Here is a 17947-nt window from a genome sequence, read left to right on the forward strand (position 1 = left end):
AATTCCACAGATTTACCACCCTCCGACTAAAGTAATTTCTATGCATCTCAGTTCTAAATGGATGTCCTTCAATCCTGAAGTTGTGTTGGGTTTCTCCAGGAATTTTTTGTGAAAAATTTCCAGCCTCTGCAGTCTCGCTTGTATATGCCAATCTTTTTTACACTCCTGGGATCTTGCTCCCTGGAAATTGACTTTCCCTTTCTATCATTTACAGCAATCCCTCTTCATCAGAGATACCGTAATTACATTATAATTTCATTGCTTTGGCCATCCTGAAAAGTGGTCTACAAGTACTGTACAAGTCTTTCATTTTTTATAAGGCAATGATATGAAGTAGCGTCCAGGCGATTAGGCTGCCTTGCTTTACACTGAATGACTTGGTGTCAGTGTGATAGAACATTGAAAGTACAACATCTCTGAACAATACGGGCTCTTTGATGTGGTGCTGACTTTTTAACCCACTCCAAGGTCAATCTAACCCCAAGATTGGACTCATAGGCCATCTGAGAGCCCATCAACAGAATGAAAACCATCATCCTCGACCTCGAGGGATAGCCACGATGAACCCTTGTACTTTACTTAGTTTACCTCTGCAACTGCAAAACATTATTCTGTATTCTGTTTTTCTTTTTGCTAACCTGATTTAATTACATCAAAGCCAATTTTATTGTCAGTTGCGACGACTAGAAATATTTTCAGCAGCATCACAGACACATAGCGTCAGGTGAACAGTGATGACAAGGCAAAAAACAGAAACAAATTAACTCCAATTTTTACTAAAAAGTTGATTGTAGTTCAAAGTGGTCACAGTGTTGCTGTACTGATGTCGTGTTTAAGGTTCTGTACGCTTGTTCAAAAACCGAATGGTTGAAGGGAAGTAGCTGTTCTTGAATGTGGTGCTGTGGGACTTCAGTCCTCTGTACCTCCTGCCTGATGGTACCCTGAGAGACAGCATGGCTGGATGGTGGATGGTGGGAAGATTGATGACAGATATTGCCCTTCTGAGGCCGTCCCTCATGAAGATATTACCAAGGGCAGTGCCTGTGATGGGCAGAGCCCACTGCTCTCTGCACTGTCTGTTCTAAGGAATATAAGCGTAAGGATGTAATGCTAAGGCTTTATAAGACATTGGTCAGACTATATTTGGAGTACTGTGAGCAATTTTGGACAGCTTATTTAAGAAAAGATGTGCTGACATTGGAGAGGGTTCACTAAAATGATTCTTGGGATAAAAGAGTTAACGTATGAGGAGCACTTAGTGGGTCTGGGCCTGTTCTCGCTGGAGTTTAGAAGAATGAAGGGGGAATCTCATTGAAACTCATTGCACTGGGTCTGGATAGAGTAGATGTGGGGAGGATGTTTGCTATAGTGGGCGACTCTAGGATCAGAGGGCACAGCCTCAGATTAGAGGGATGTCCATTTAGAACAGAGGTGAGGAGAAATTTCTTTAGGCAGAACATGGTGAATCTGCAGAATTCATTGCTACATTTGGCTGCGGAAGCCAAGATATTAAATATATTTAAAGAGGATGTTGATAAGTTCTTGATTAGTCAGGGCATCAAAAGTTATTGTAAGAAGGCAGAAGAATGGGATTGAGAGGGATAATAAATCAGCCATGATGGAATAGTGGAACAGACGAGATGGAATGAATGACCTAATTCTTCTCCGATGTCTTACGGCCTTATGGGCACACAAAGGCATGTAGCAAAGCTTCCAGTGGTGGTGAATTTGAAACATGTGGAGAAATTGAAGGGAGTAGCACTGTTATCTAATTTTCTGCAGAATTGGCGCTTCAGCCCACAATATCTGAGCTGATCATGATGTCAATTAAACTGCACTTATGTGCCTGAACAATGATTCAAATCTCTCCATTCCCCGTATGTTCATCAGCCTGTCTGAAAGTCGATTGAACACCACTGTCAAACCTGCTTCTACCACCAGCATTCTGACAGCACCTTCTAGGCACTTACTAATCTTTGTGTAAGAAACTTCAAAGTTCAATGTAAATTTATTATCAAAATACATAAATGTCACCATATACTAAACTCAGAGTCATTTTCTTTCAGGTATTCACAGTAGACCTAAGAAATGCAATAGAATCAATGAAATGCTACACACAAAGGCTGACAACCAACCAACGTGCAAAAGTAGACAAATTGTGCAAATACATAAAAATAACAATAATAATAAATATATGAATAAATATTACTGAGAACAGGAGAAGTAGAGTCCTTGAAAGTGAGTCCATAGGTTGTGGAATCAGTTCAGAGTTGAGGTGAGTGTAGTTACCCACACTGGTTTAGGAGCCCGATGGTTGAAGGGTAATAACTGTCCCTGAGCCGAGTGATGAGGGACCTAAGGCTCCTGTACCCCCTTTCTGATGGCAGCAGTGAGAAGAGAGCAAGGTCTGGTTGTGGGGGTGTTTGATGACGGATGTTACTTTCCCGTGGCAGTGCTTGTTGACCGTGTGCTCAATGGTGGGGAGGGCTTTTCCTGTGTTGGACTGTGCGTTGTCCCTTTAATCTTTGCCTCTCTCAATTTAAAGGTATGGCCTACAGCGTTTGACATTTATACTTCAGGAAAAAGACTCTATCTCCCCTATCCATAACTCTCATAATTTTATAAAGCTCCATCAGGTCTCCCCTGAGTCCCCGACACTCCAGAGGAATCAATCCATGTTTGTCCAACCTTTCCTTGCTTCTAAGGTCAGATTATGCCGAGTTCCTGATTCCCACCACCACTATAGACTGATCATGTTCATGATTCCTAGGAGACCAGGCAATACATGATTGCAATTGCATCCTGAAAATGACTTTAACAGCCTTTAAGAGATTGTATTGTTCAGTTCCCTCTTGTGGTCAGATAGTGAAGCAAAATGGCTTTCAAAAGTTTGTTGAAATGTAAGTGTTATTTTCTTGATTTCTGCTTAGGCCAAAGTGTACTGTTACCATAGTTACAATACTGAACAGTGGGTTAATAATCTGGAGGAATGAACACAAAGGAACTCAGCGGGTCAGGCAGCATTTTACAATCTAACATAATAATCTAGAGGCCTGAGCTTAAATCTCATCACAGCAACTTGGCAATTTTACTCTAATTTGAAAAAAAAATAGAGATATAAATCTGACTTACGTAAGAGTTCAGAATCAAAGTCGGGTTTATTATCATTGACTGAAATAGCGATTATTTTGTTGTTTTCTGTGCAGTGGAAAGATGTAATATTACTAAAAATTACAGAATTAAATAAATAGTGCAACATAAAAGGAATGTCTAGATAGTGTTCATGGGTTCATTGTCTGTTCAGAAATTTATTGATTTGTTTAAGCCTTTCTCGCCATTCAAGCCACCCGCCCAGCAACCCTGATTTAATAAAACACACACAAAATGCTGGAGGAGCTCAGCAGGCCAGGCAGCATCAATGGGAAAAAAGTACAGTCGACGTTTTAAGCTGAAACCCTTCGGCAGGACTGGAGAAAAAAAGCCGAGGAGTAGATTTGAAAGGTGGTGGGAGGGGAGAGAGAAACGCCAGGCGATGGGTGAAACTTGGAGGGGGAGGGATGAAGCAAAGAGATGGGAAATTGATTGGTGAGAAACAGAAGGTCAAGGAAAAAAGAAAAAAGAGGGGGGATGAGCATCAGAGGGAGGTGATGGGCGGGCAAGGAGAGAGGGACAAGGGGATGGAAAATGGTGAAAGGGGGGTGGTGGAGGACATTACCCGAAGTTTGAGAAATCTATGTTCATGCCATCAGGTTGGAGGCTACCCAAATGGAATATAAGGTGTTGTTCCTCCAACCTAAATGTGGCTTTATCCCGACAGCTGAGGAGGCCATGGATGGACATATCAGAATGGAAATGGGAAGTCAAATCAAAATGGGTGGCCACTGGGAGACCTCGCTTGTTCTGGTGGATGGAGTGTAGATGCTCAGTGCAACGGTCTCCCAATCTATGTCAGATCTCACCAATATACAAAAAGCTAGAGCAGGAGCACCAACTGCAGAATATGACCCCGACAGACTCACAGGTGAAGTGTTGCATCACCTGAAAGGACTATTTAGGGCCCTGAATGGTAGTGAGGGAGGAGATGTAAGGGCAGGTGTAGCACTTCTTCCACTTACAAAGGAGGGAGATCAGTGGGGAGGGAAGAATGGACAAGGGAGTCGCGTAGGGAGCGATCCCTGTGGAAAGCAGAAAGTGGGCAGGGGAAGGAAAGATGTGTTTGGTGGTGGGATCCCGTTGGAGGTCGCAGAAGTTTCAGAGGATTATGTGCTGGACGCAGAGGCTTTTGGGGTGGTAGGTGAGGACAAGAGGAACCCTATGCCTGGTAGGGTGGGGGAGGGTGGAGTAATAGGGCAGATGTGCATAAAATGGAAGAGATGCAGTTGAGGGCAGTGTTGATGGTGGAAGAAGGGAAGCCCTTTTCTTTGAAAAAGGAGGACATCTCCTTTGTTCTAGAATGAAAAGCCTCATCCTGAGAGCAGATGTGGCGGTGATGGAGGAATTGAGAGAAGGGGTTGGTGCTTTTTCAAGTAGCAGGATGGGACGAGGTATAGTCCAGGTAGTTGTGAGAGATCTAATCACAGGACAATTTACAATGACTAATTAACCTACCAACCGGTATATCTTTGGACTGTGGGAAGAAACCAGAGCACCTGGAGGAAACCCACATGGTCACGGGGAGAACATACAAACTCCTTACAGGCAGCAGTGGGAATTGAACCCGGGTCCCTGTAAAGCATTGTGCTAACCACTATGCCACTGTGCTGACCCACTGATGGGAGAGGGGAGGAAATTATCCCTGAATCACTGAGTATGAATCTTCAGGCTCCTGTACCTTCTCCCTGATGGTAGTGACGAGAAGAGAGCATGTTCCAAATGGTGAGGTCCTTTGCGATGAGTGCTGCCTTCTTGAAGCACTACCTTTTGAAATGCCCTCGATGGCAGGGGAGGTTGTGACCATGATGGAGCTGGCTGAGTCAACAACTTTGTTTGATCCTGCAGATTGGAGCATCCATACCAGATGAAAATACAACCAGTCAGAATGATATGCACTGCAGACCTGTAGAAAATTTTAAGACCAAACCTCCTCAAGCTCCTAACAAAGTAGAGCCACTGACATGTTTTATTTTCATGATTCTGTCGATGTGTTGTGCCCAGCATAGTCCTCTGAGATGTTGCTGCCCAGAAACTCAAATCTGCACACCCATTCCACCGCTGACCCCTTGATGAGGACTGCTTCATATTCCCCTTCCTGAAGTCTGCAAAGAATTTCACGGCGTTGCTGACACTGAGTGCCAAGTTGTTGTGACACTACCCTACCAATATCTGACTCCTGTACACTTCCTCATTGCCATCTGAGAATCTACTGACAACAACAGTAGATTTCCTGCCAACAGGAAATTTATCAATGGTGTTTGAGCTGTGCCTAGCCACACTGTCATGAGTGTAGAAAGAAAAGAGCAGGGTGCTGAGTACATATCCTTAGAGTGCACCGATGTTGATTGCCTGTGAGAAGGAGATGTTGGAAAGGTGGGAGGAGAAGATGGCTTTGCGACGCAGCACGTGCAGCTCTCCGGTGAAATGATATCGTATTTGTAAGTAGGATGCCGTGCACAATTCTGATTTGATGGAGACAGATGTGAGAAGCACAGAGGAACATCTGGAGAAACATCTGAAATGCCCGGTTCGCTGCCGCTGCTACTGTGCGATCGAGAATCTCCGGAGGGAAGGCCCCAAAATCCCCGGCTTTGCCTACTGCTGGCGACCGAGGCTGGGGTCGAAGCGTTCAGCAGAGATAATGCTTGGTACTCGGTGTCGGAGGGCCGGTCGGAGGCTCAAAGTTTTCGGACGACTCAGAGTCGGACTGTGGTCGGGCATGGCAGGGAGAGTTTTCTTCCTTCTCCCGTCTGCATGAGATGTGGGACTTTCGAGAGACTTTGAACTTTTTTACTGTGCCTGTGCCCTGTTCTTTATCAAGTTATGGTATTGTTGCACTGTTGTAACTATATGTTATAATTATGTGGTTTTTGTCAGTTTTTCAGTCTTGGTCTGTCCTGCGTTTCTGTGATATCACACCGGAGGAATATTGTATCATTTCTTAATGCATGCATTACTAAATGACAATAAAAGAGGAATGCGTGTTCTCACAATCTAATCTAATCTAATTCATACTGACTATGGTCTTCAGTTAAGGAAGTCAATGATCCAGCTTTTATGGAACAAGTCTTTGGTCCTCTATGTCTGTTCCAGCTATAATGCCAAACTAAGCAAATAACATTTTCTTGCATATTGTCCATATTCCTCTATACCTGCCTGTACTAAGTACCTCTTGTTTATTGCTATCATGTCTGCTTGGAACATTTGGGGTAGCAGGGTAGCACAGTGGTTAGCACAAAAGCTTTACGGTACAGGCGACCCAGGTTCAATTCCCACTGCTGCCTGTAAGAGGTTAGTATGTTCTTCCCGTGACTGTGTGGGTTTCCTCCGGGTGCTCCAGTTTCCTCCCACAGTCCAAAGACGTACTGGTTGGCAGGTTAGTAGGTCATTGTAAATTACCCCGTGATTAGGCTAGGATTAAATCGGGAGTTTTCTAGGTGGCATGGCTCGAAGGGCAGGAAATATCTAATCCGTGTTGTATCACTATTAATAAATAAATAAACTTGTTCTGGCAGCCCGCTCAAACTGTAGACAGAAGGAGTCGCGTGGAGTTGGGGGTTCATCTTCAGAACAAGCAAGCTGTCAACAGGGAGTCATTCAAAGTTCAAAGTAAATTGCACTGTTTAAAGTAAATTTATTATCAAAGTACATATATGTCACCATATACAACCCTAAGATTCATTTTCCTGTAGGGATACTCAATTAATCCATAATAGAATAATTACCATAACAGAATCGATGAGAGACCGCACTAAGAGGCGGACAACCACTGTGTAATTGACAACAAGCTGTACAAATACAAAAAAGAAAATAAAAAAAAATGCTTCTACTTATAATAATAGCCATTCCAACCACACATAACATACAGAAATCAATAAGTGAAAAACACTAGAAATATGCTGAATTAAAATAGAAAATTGAAAGACTATGGAACATGAATAGGGTATACATTGTCCCAATCGTAATATCGACAACTGGTATCGTCTGAAAGGCACTGCACAATAGCATTAAAGAATTAGGGCTAAACAGTAATATCTATGTAAATCTCCAGAAAGCTACAATGCTAAACACCACAAGAAAAGTACGGTAGTTCCTAGCAATTGAGAGCCGAGCGTGCTTGGCTATGCCGTACCTCAGGTTTTAGCAGCTCGAGCTGAGAAAAAATGTTGCAATAATAGTAATAATTGCAGCAATACAGCACCAGGTGCTTAACACAAGGAATTATCAAAAGTACATAATAAAAGACCAACAAATTCAAGATGATAGATGTAGAAAATGCAAAGAGAAACCAGAAAAAATCCATCACATTACAGAATCCTGCAGCAGTTTAACTCAATTTGATTCCTCACACAGGCACAATCAAGTGGCAAACATCATTCACTAAAATCTTGCTTTAATATATAAACTCATAAAGGAAACTGTACCTTACTATAAATTCAAGCATGATCCAGTTTTAGAGTCAGAATCCCTGAAATTATATTACAACCAATCCATTATTACAGATAGGACAATCCATACTAACAGTCTGGATGTAATATTACAGGATAAACACGCCAAAAACAACTTACTTAATAATAAATCCATTCCAAGTATACACAACACACAGATATCAATAACTGAAAACCACCAGAAATATGCTGAATTAAAAGAGGAAATCGAAGGACCTTGGAACATGAACAGGGTATATATTGTCCCAATAGTAATATCTACAACCCAAAGTCACTACACAATAGCATTAAACAATTAGGGCTACACAGTAATATCTATTTAAATCTCCAGAAAGCCACAATACTAAACACCACCAGAATAGTCTAAAAGTTCCTCGCAACTGAGAAATGAGTGTGCTTGGCTATGCCTGTACTGCAAGTTTTACCAGCTTGAGCTTTGAACAAAGTATTAAAAAAAAATAAACAGTAAGTAGTGAGAACATGAGATCAAGAATATTTTGAAAGTGAGTGAATAGGTTGTGAGAACATTTCAATGATGGAGCAAGTGAAGGTGAATGAAGTTATCCCCTCTGGTTTAAGAAGCAGAAGGTTCAGGGGTGATAACTGGTGGTGTGAGTCCTGAGACTCCTGTACCTTCTTCATGATGGCAGCAGCGAGAAGACAGCATAACCTGGGTGGTGGGGATCCCTGGTGATAGATGGTGCTTCCCTGCAACAAAGCTCCTCGTAGAATGCTCAATGATGAGCTTGAAATGTTTGGTATCAAAGTACATATTTGTCACCATATACTACCCTGAAATTTACTTTTTGCAGACATTCACAGTAGAATAAAGAAATATGGTGGAATTGATGAAAACCGCCACACAAAGACTGACAAACAACCAATGTGCAAAAGAAGAAAAACTGTGCAAATATGAAAAACAAATAATAATATAGTGCATTCTGGTTAATTGCTCAATTGATTAATCAGGGCAGCCACTTATTTAGGCCAACTCTTAAAGAACAAAAAAGAGGGTCTAGTGAAATGGAGGAACTGAGGGAAATACATGTTAGTAGGGAAGTGGTGTTAGGTAAATTGAAAGGATTGAAGGCAGATAAATCCCCAGGGCCAGATGGACTGCATCCTAGAGTGCTTAAGGAAGTAGCCCAAGAAATAGTAGATGCATTAGTGATAATTTTTCAAAACTCGTTACATTCTGGACTAGTTCCTGAGGATTGGAGGGTGGCTAATGTAATACCACTTTTTAAAAAAGGAGGGAGAGAGAAACTGGGGAAATACAGACCGGTAAGTCTGACATTGGTGGTGGGGAAAATGCTAGAGTCAGTTATCAAAGATGTGATAACAGCACATTTGGAAAATGGTGAAATCATCGGACAAAGTCAGCATGGATTTGTGAAAGCAAAATGAAAGCAAAGTGAAAGCAGATCTCTACAAAATGATCTAAATTAATTACAAATATAAAAAACAAAATCATTGATTGCATAAATATTCATCCTCTTTAATATGACACACTAAATCATCACTGGTGCAGCCAGTTGATATTAGAAGAGACATGATTAGTGAAATGGAGATCACCGTATACAGTCAGGGTGTTTCAATTGATTGTGGTAAAAATACACTTGTATCTGCAAGGTCCAACTGCTGGTGAGTCACTATCCAGGCAAAAAACCACACTATGAAGACAAAAAAAAACACTCCAATTAACTCTGTGAAAAGAAATAAAGGAGATTACAGAGGCTTACCCAGGTGGATTGGATTGGAGGAGGATACTGGTAGGGATGACAGCAGAGCAGAGATGGCTGAAATTTCTGGGAATAGTTCACAAGGCGCAGGATGGATATGTCTCACAGAGGAAGGAAGGAAGAAGTTCTCAAATTGCAGGGCTAGGCAACTGTGGCTGACAAAGTGCATAAAAGCCAAGGAAAGGGCATATAAGGTGGCAAAAGTGAGTGGGAAGTTGGATGATTGGGAAGCTTTTAAAATCCAACAAAAGGCAACTAAAAAAGCTATAAGGGAAAATATGAAACATGAGGGCAGACTAGCCGATACCATAAACAGGATACCAAAAGGTTTTTCAGTTATATAAACAGTAAAAGGGAGGTGAGAGTTGATATTGCACCACTGGAAAATAATGCTGGTGAGGTACTAATGTGGGACAAAGAAATGGCAGATGAATTCAATGGGTACATTGGACCTATCTTCACTCTGGAAGACACTAGCAGTGTGCCACAGGTCTGTGAGTGTCATTGCTATTACGAAGTAAAAAGTGCTGAGCAAACTGAAAGGTCATAAGGTGATTGAGTCACTTGGGCTAGATGGACTACATCCCAGAGTCCTGAGAGAGGTTGCTGAAGAGATAACGGACGCATTAGTCACAATCTTTCAAAAATCACTTGATTCTGGCATGGTTTTGGAGGACTGGAAGATTGCAAATGTCATTCCACTCTTTAAGAGGGGAGGAAGGCAAAAGAAGGGAAATTAAAGTCAGTTAGCCTCACCTCAGCAGCTGGGAAAGGGATAGAGTCTATTAATGAGGATGAGGTTTCGAGTTATCTGGAGACCAATGATGAGATAAGGCGAAGTCAGCATGGTAACGGGAAATCTTGTCTGACAAATCTGTTAGAGTTCTTCAAGGAAGTAACAAGCTGGGTGGGCAAAGGCAAGGATATACCTGGGTTTTCAGAGGACATTTGATTAGGTGCCAAACATGAGGCTGCTTAACAAGATAAAATAATATGACATTACAGGAAAGCAGAATGGCTGACGGGCAGGAGACAGTGAGTGGGAATAAAAAGGTCCTTTTCTGGTTGGCTACCAGTGACTAATGGTGTTCTGCAGGGGTCAATACTGAGACCGCTGCCTTTCACATTGTTTGTCAATGATTTAGGAGGTGGAATTGATGGCTTTTTGGCAAAATTTGCAGTGATACAAAGATAGGTGGAGAGGTCAGTAGAGCTGAGGAAGCAATGCGATTGCAGCAGGATGTAGACAGATTGGAAGAAAGGGCAAAAAAGTGGCAGATGGTGTAGTGTTGGGAAATGTATGATCATGCATTTTGGTAATAGGAAACATAGTGCAGGCTATTACCTTAATGGGGAGAAGGTTCAAACATCAGAGGTGCAAAGGAAATTAGGAGTCCTCATGCAAGACACCCAAAAGGGTAAGTTACAGGCTGAGTCTGTGGTAAAGAAGGCAAATGCAATGTTGGCATTTATTTCAAGAGGAATAGAATATAAAAGCAAGGAGATAATGCTGAGGATTTATAAAACACTAGGCCGGCCACACTTGGAGTATTGTCAGTAGTGTTGGGCCCTTTATCTCAGAAAACTTGTGTTGTCATTGGAGAGAGTCCAGAGGAGGTGCAAGAGGATGATACTGGAAATGAAGGAGTTAACATATGAGGAGCATTTGGCAGGTTTGGCCCTGTACTCGTTGGAATTCAGAAGAATGCATAGGGATCTCATTGAAACCTACTGAATGTTGAAAGGACTAGATAGGGTGGATGTGGAGAGGATGTTTCCCATGGTGGGGTATCCAGACTAGAAGGTATAGCCTCAAAATTGAGGGGACACCCTTTTAGAATAGAGGTAAGGAGGAATTTTTTTAGCTAGACAGTAGTAAAGCTGTGGAATGCTCTGCGACAGACTGTGGTGGAGGCCAAGTCCATGCGTATATTTAAGGCAGAAGTTGATCGTTTCCTGATTGGTCAGGGCATTAAAGGATATGGTGAGAAGGCAGGTGTATAGGGTTGAGTAGGATCTGGGATTAGCCATGATGGAATAGTGAAGCAGACTCAATGGGCCGAATGGCCTAATTTTGCTCCTATATCTACAGTCTTATGGTCTTATGGTCTTATGGTTATTGAAAAGCACAAATCAGGAGATGGATACAAGAAAATTTCCAAGTCACTGAATATCCCTTGAAGTACAGTTATGCCACTCATCAAGAAATGGAAAGAATATGGCACAGCTGTAAATCTGCCCAGAGCAGGCCGTCCTCAAAAGCTGAGTGACCGTGCAAGAAGGGGACAAGTGAGGGAGGCCACCAAGAGACCTATGACAACTCTGGAGGAGTTACAAGCTTCAGTAGCTGAGATGGGAGAAACTACGCATACAACAACTGTTGCCCGGGTGCTTCACCAGTCGTAGTCTTATGAGAGAGTGGCAAAGAGAAAACCAAATGAAGGCTTGTCTCACGTTTGCCAAAAGGCATGTGGGAGACTTTTAAGTCAGCAGGAAGAAGATTCTGTGTCTGATGAAACCAAAATTGAGCTTTTTAGCCATCAGTCTAAATGCTATGTTTGGTGTAAACTAAACACATCATCAAAAACACACTATTCCTACCATGAAGCGTGATGGTGACTGTATCATGCTGTGGGGATGCTTCACTGCAGCAGGCCCTGGAAGGCTTGTGAAGGTAGAGGGTAAAATGAATGTAGCTAAACACAGGGAAATCCTGGAGGAAAGCCTAATCCAGTCTGAAAAAGAACTGAGACTTGGGAGAAGATTTGTTTTCCAGCAATACAATGTCCCCAAGCATAAAGCTACACAGGAAGGGCTTAAAAACAACAAAGTTAATGTCCTGGAGTGGCCAAATCAGAGTCCAGACCTCAATCAAATTGAGAATTTGTGGCTGGACTTGAAAAGTACTATTCACTCATGATCCCCATGCAATCTGACAGAGCATGAGCAGTTTTGTAAAGAAGAATAGGGAAAAATTGCAGTGTCGAGATATGCAAAGCTGATAGAGACCTATCCACACAGACACAAGTCTGTAAATGCTACCAAAGGTGTATCTACTAAATACTGACTTGAAGGGGGTGATTAATTATGCAATCAATTATTTTGTGTTTAATAATTGTAAAAAGTTTAGACTAATTTGTAGAAATTTGTTTTCACTTTGATGCAAAGGAATCTTTTCTGTTGATCAGTGTCAAAAAAGGCAAATTGAATCCACTGTGATTCAATGTTGTAAAACAATAAAATATGAAAACTTATAACACTGTATGTATCTGTTCAAAATGCAGTGATTTTTCTCAATTATTGTTGGTGAGAAATAAGTAGTAAAGCAATTCTGAATTCTCACCGTGGTTTCAAGCATTCAGCTTGCAGACGCCAGAAATGGTTGGCAGTGAAAATTATATGATTTCACTACTTCAACAAGTTAGGAACTATAAAGAATTTGAAGGTATTAGCAATCGATTCAAATGTTACAAAGAGATTGACGATTTGGAGGATGCAGTTGTTGAAAGCAGTGTATGAAGGCAGTCCATATCTGCACTAGGTGTCTGTGCTGATTCTGTTCATTTACAGTCAATCAAAAGAACACAACAACATACACTACCACGAGATGAATTCAAGATTCAAGATTCAAGATTCAAAAAACTTTATTGTCATTCTAACCGTACATCAGCTCTGCAGGGCAGAATGAGACAGCGTTTCCCAGGAGCAGTGCAATCATAACATAACAAACGCAACGCTAAATAATAAACATAACAATAAATAGTAAAACACAACAGCCACATGTCAGTTAAAATCAAGTTATAAGTGTCCAGTGCAAGTTAAAAGTGTCCAAAGCAGAGTCAGGTAGAGCAGCTATTTAGCAGTCTGACTGCCTGTGGGAGGAAGCTGTTTAGTAGCCTCGTGGTTTTAGTTTTGATGCTCCTGTAACGTTTGCCTGATGGCAGAAGAACAAACAGTTCATGGAGAGGGTGTGAGGGGTCTTTAATGATGTATCGTGTCTTCTGGAGGCATCGACTCTGAAAGAGGTCTTGGACAGAAGGTAGGGAGACCCCAATAACCTTCTCTGCTCCCTTAACCACCCTCTGCAAGGCTTTTTTGTCGACAGCACTGCAGCTGGAGTACCAGGTTGTGATGCAAAAGGTCAGCACCCTCTCAACCACGCCCCTGTAGAATGTAGTTAAGATGTTAGTGGGGAGCGATGCTCGTTTAAGCTTCCTCAGAATTCCTTTGTTGATAACTATTAGAAACTAAAACACCATTTATAGTGTTCTGATTTGTTCTGTATTTCATTTCAATACATAATTTGTAACTCAGTTAAATGATAGTTTGTCTTTTTTAAACCTTTTTAACTATTTCCATGAAACCTCGACTGATTGGGGCAGCTGCTTAAATGGACCATAATATACTAGTCCCGATATGTCCTGATTAACCAGAATCCACTGTAATAATAAATAAATAAATAAATAAATAGTGCGGAGAACATGAGTTGTAGAATATTTGAAAGTGATTCTATAGGTTGTGGGATCAGTTCAGTGTTGAGGTGTGTTCAGTGATCATTCCAATTGAAATAACTTAAGTTAGCCACACTGGTTCACGAGCTTGATGGTTGAGGGTGATAACTGTTCTTGAACCTGGCGGTGTGTGGCATAGGCTCCTGTAGCAGTGAGAAGAGAATAAGTGAAAATGCAGAATAAAGTGTTACAGTTACAAAAAAAGTGCAGTGCAGGTAGACAGTAAAACACAAAGTAATAACGAGGTAGAATGTCTGGTTAAGGTTCTGCTTTATTGTACAAGGGGACAATTCAATATTCTTATTACAGCAGTGTAAAAGTTGTCCTTGATCTTGGTGATATGTGCTTTCAGACTTCTGTATTTTCTGCCAAACAGGAGGGGATGGGGCAAAGATAAAACGTCTCGAGTGGGCAGATCGTTGATTATGCTGGCTGCTTTACTGAAGTAGTGAGAAGTTGAGACAGAGTCCATAGAGGGGAGGCTGGTTTCCATGATGTGCTGAGCTGTGTCCAGATAAGATGCTTTCAATGTTACATTGATAAAAATTTGCTGAGGCTCAAATAGAACATGCAAAATGTCTTTAGCCTGCTGGGAAGCTGAGGCATTGGTGAGCTTTCTTGGTTGTGGAACCCACATGGTTGGACTAGGATGGGCTGTTGGTGATGTTGGCTTTGACAAACTTGAAGCCCTCTGCACCATTGGTGTATGCATCACCCCCTTTCTTAAAGTCAATGACCAGTTCTTTTGCTTGGCTGACATTGAGGGAACAATTGGACTGCATAAATTGGCTGAGTTTTCCCTTCCTACGTGAAAATTTTCACAAACGTTGAGTCACCGGATACCTGCTGCCAGAAGTCAAGAATGCACTCACAGGCTTTTGCCATCTGAGGTTTATCACCCTGGCACTGTTCCTTTAGCAAGAAGATATTTCTCAGTGCTGTTTATGCAACCCTATGTCCCTTAGCCAGATGACCAAGTGATAAGATACTCTAAATTAATTCTGACAGTGGCTTCACAGCTGGATGAGTGGAACTGTCTGTCTCTGGTGTTTTACGCTATAATTCTTTCCCACAATAAGCGACTCCAGCGCACTCGGTTAATTCAGCAGCTCTGCAGCCAGAAGCTGTGAATGTTCGGACCAGCTTAGAGAACAGAGCTGCTCCCAGCACCTGTCCATCAGTAGTGTAGACCTGTCTCAATAATCTTTACCACACTGACTGAGATCTTACAGAAAGAGTGTAAATAAGGGCGATGTCAGGTTCCCAGAATTCACCACAAACAACTTGGCTATTATCTTAGCTTCTATCCCATTGTTATCAGACTCTTGAATGAATCTGAGTGGTGAATCTTTGGAATTCTTTGCCACAAGTGGCTGTGGAGACCAAGTCTTTATGTATAGTTAAGGCAGAGGTTGATAGATTTTTGATTGGTCAAGCATGAAGGGATATGGGGAGTTGGCAGGAGTTTGGGGCTAAGAGGAAAATTGGATCAGCCATGATGAAATGGTGGAGCAGACTCAATGGGCCAAATGGCCTAATTCTTCTCCTATATCTGATGGACTCTTGACCTCACAATCCACCTCAATATGCTCTTGTGCTTTATTGTTTACCGGTACTTTCTCTGTAGTTTTTAAATTTTATTCTGCATTGTTATTGTTTTGCCTTGTTCTACCTCAATGCACTGTGTAATGATATGATCTGTATGAACGATATGCAAGGCAAACTTTTCACTGTATCTCAGTACATGCAACAATAATAAACCTCTTCAGCATTACTTATCTATTATTTTTAATTGTAATTTATAGTAATTTTTATGTCTTGTATTGTACTGCTGCCACAAAACAAATTTCATGGCATACGGCAGTGATAATAAGCTTGATTCTGATTCTGAAAGAATTTAAAACAAAGAACCAGGGGGCCTAAAAGGAACATGAAATATCCTTAGTGAGCAGGATTAAAGGAAACATCAAGGCATTTCATACAAGCATTAAAAACAAAAGGGTGGCCAGGGAAAGAGTATGTTTGCTCAATGACAGACTGTACTAAGGTCCCACACCACAAGAAAGCAGACCCACCATGCAGTCCATGCTCTCTTCTAGCTGTTGCCACTGGGAAGGAGGCACAGAAGCCTTACCACCAGGTTCAGGAGCAGTTTCTGAACCAGTGTGGATAACTTCAGACATCTCAACTCTGGACTGATTGCACAGCCTATGGACTCTGCAGCTCATGTGCTCAGTATTATTTATTTATCTATCAATCAATCGATCTATCTATTTAGTTATTAGCACAGTTTGCCCGCCTTTGAACAGTGGTCAGCCGTTATGTGTAGATTTTCATTGATTCTGTTCTGTATCGCCATTCTACTGCGAATGCTGACAAGGACATGAATCGCAGGATAATATATGGTGCATATGGGCACGTGGCCAAGTGGTTAAGACATTGGACTAGCAACCTGAAGGTCGTGAGTTCGGAGCCCCAGCCGAGGCAACGTGCTGTGTCCTTGAGCAAGGCACTTAATCACACATTGCTCTGCGACGACACCGGTGCCAAGCTGTATGGGTCCTAATGCCCTTCCCTTAGACAACATCGGTGTTGTGGAGAGGGGAGACTTGCAGCATGGGCAACTGCTGGCCTTCCATACAACCTTGTCCAGTCCTGTGTCCTGGAGAGTGAAGACTTTCCAGGCGCAGATCCATGGTCTCGCAAGACTAACAGATGCCTTTATTTATTTATTATGTGGTGCATAAATGTACCTTGAAGATAAATATACTTTGAACTTTGATGCACTGATGTGATGTGATGATTTGTATGGATGGCATGCAATGTTTTTCACTGAACCTTGGTACATGTACCAATAATAATCCAAGCTGCCGATTTAAATGTACCGATTTAAGTTGTAACCCTTTGGCAGCTATTGCCCAGCGATGCTCGATGAACGGATATCGCAAATTAATCTCTTCACTTCTTCCTGAGGGGGTGAGAGTGCTAACGTGTTACATGAGTAAGTTGCTTCAGATAAGAGAGAGTTGATGGTCGTGTGAGAGGGAAATAAGGGCTAGAAGAAGGCAAAGGGCTGAATCACCTTCTGCTACTTTGTTGTTTTCCTTTGCCTTCCAGATGGAAACACGGAAGCGTCTTGCCAAGATCGTGCTGGTATTCGTTGGCCTGTTTGCTCTGTGCTGGTTCCCCAACCACGTGCTGTACATGTACCGCTCCTTCCATTATGGCCAGATCGACACTTCCCTCGGGCACTTTGTGGTCACCGTGCTGGGCCGGGTGATGAGTTTCTGCAACTCCTGCGTCAATCCGTTTGCCCTTTACCTGCTGAGCGAGACCTTCCGGAGGCACTTCAACAACAACCTGCGCTGCAGGGGGCACCGCCACCGCTCTGCCTCCAACAGCTACTTCCAGAGCACCTCCGCCATGCGCATGACATCCATCAGGAGCAGCAACAGGAACATTGTCGCCAACGGACTCAGCCTCAAGCAGGAGTCAATGGCGTGAAGCAGCGTGCGTCTCCCTCCATCACCTGGCACACATCCACATTCATCGGAAAAGCCTCACAAATCTCAGCAGCCAAAATGACGAGTGGAGAGAATGCAGATGCCCCTCTCCCTTTTCTCATGCAAGCTGGGAGGAGACCATTTGGCCCGTTGAGCCTCTGCGAGTTTCCTTTCCCTCAAAAATACGAGATGATCTTGAGCAATACACAAAATGCTGGAGGAGCTCAGCAGGTCAGGCAGTGTCTATGGAGGGGAATAAGCAGTTGACATTTTGGGCCAAGACCCTCGAAAGGATTGGAAAGGAAGGGAAGAAGCCGGAATAAGAAGGTGGGGGTAGGGGAATAAGTATAAGCTCTAAAGTGACAAGTGAGAACAGGTAACGGGGAAGTTGGGTGGGTGTGGGAGGGGGATGAAGTGCGAAGCTGGGAGGTGATTGTTGGAAGAAGTAAATGGCTGAAGAAGAAGAAATCTAATAAGAAAGAAGAGTGGACTATGGGAGAAAGGGAAGGAGGAGGGGAACAAGAGGGAGGTGATGGGCAAGTGAGAAGAGAATGGCTGAGTGTTGTCCCAAAGCATCGACAGTTTAATCC

At 42.5% G+C, this 17947-nt stretch overlaps 1 protein-coding gene across 1 annotated transcript in view; it reads left to right on the forward strand.

The window, feature by feature from the left end:
* nmbr (neuromedin B receptor) overlaps positions 1–17358 on the forward strand; it is a 62983-nt gene extending 45625 nt beyond the window's left edge. Inside the window, exon 3 of the mRNA XM_072266851.1 lies at positions 16972–17358. Coding sequence (XP_072122952.1) covers positions 16972–17358 — 387 coding nt within the window. The remainder of the gene's footprint in view (positions 1–16971) is intronic.
* The last annotated feature ends 589 nt before the right edge of the window (positions 17359–17947 follow it).

The sequence above is a fragment of the Mobula birostris genome, chromosome 8, assembly GCF_030028105.1.
Source record: "Mobula birostris isolate sMobBir1 chromosome 8, sMobBir1.hap1, whole genome shotgun sequence".
NCBI classification, from domain to species: domain Eukaryota; kingdom Metazoa; phylum Chordata; class Chondrichthyes; order Myliobatiformes; family Myliobatidae; genus Mobula; species Mobula birostris.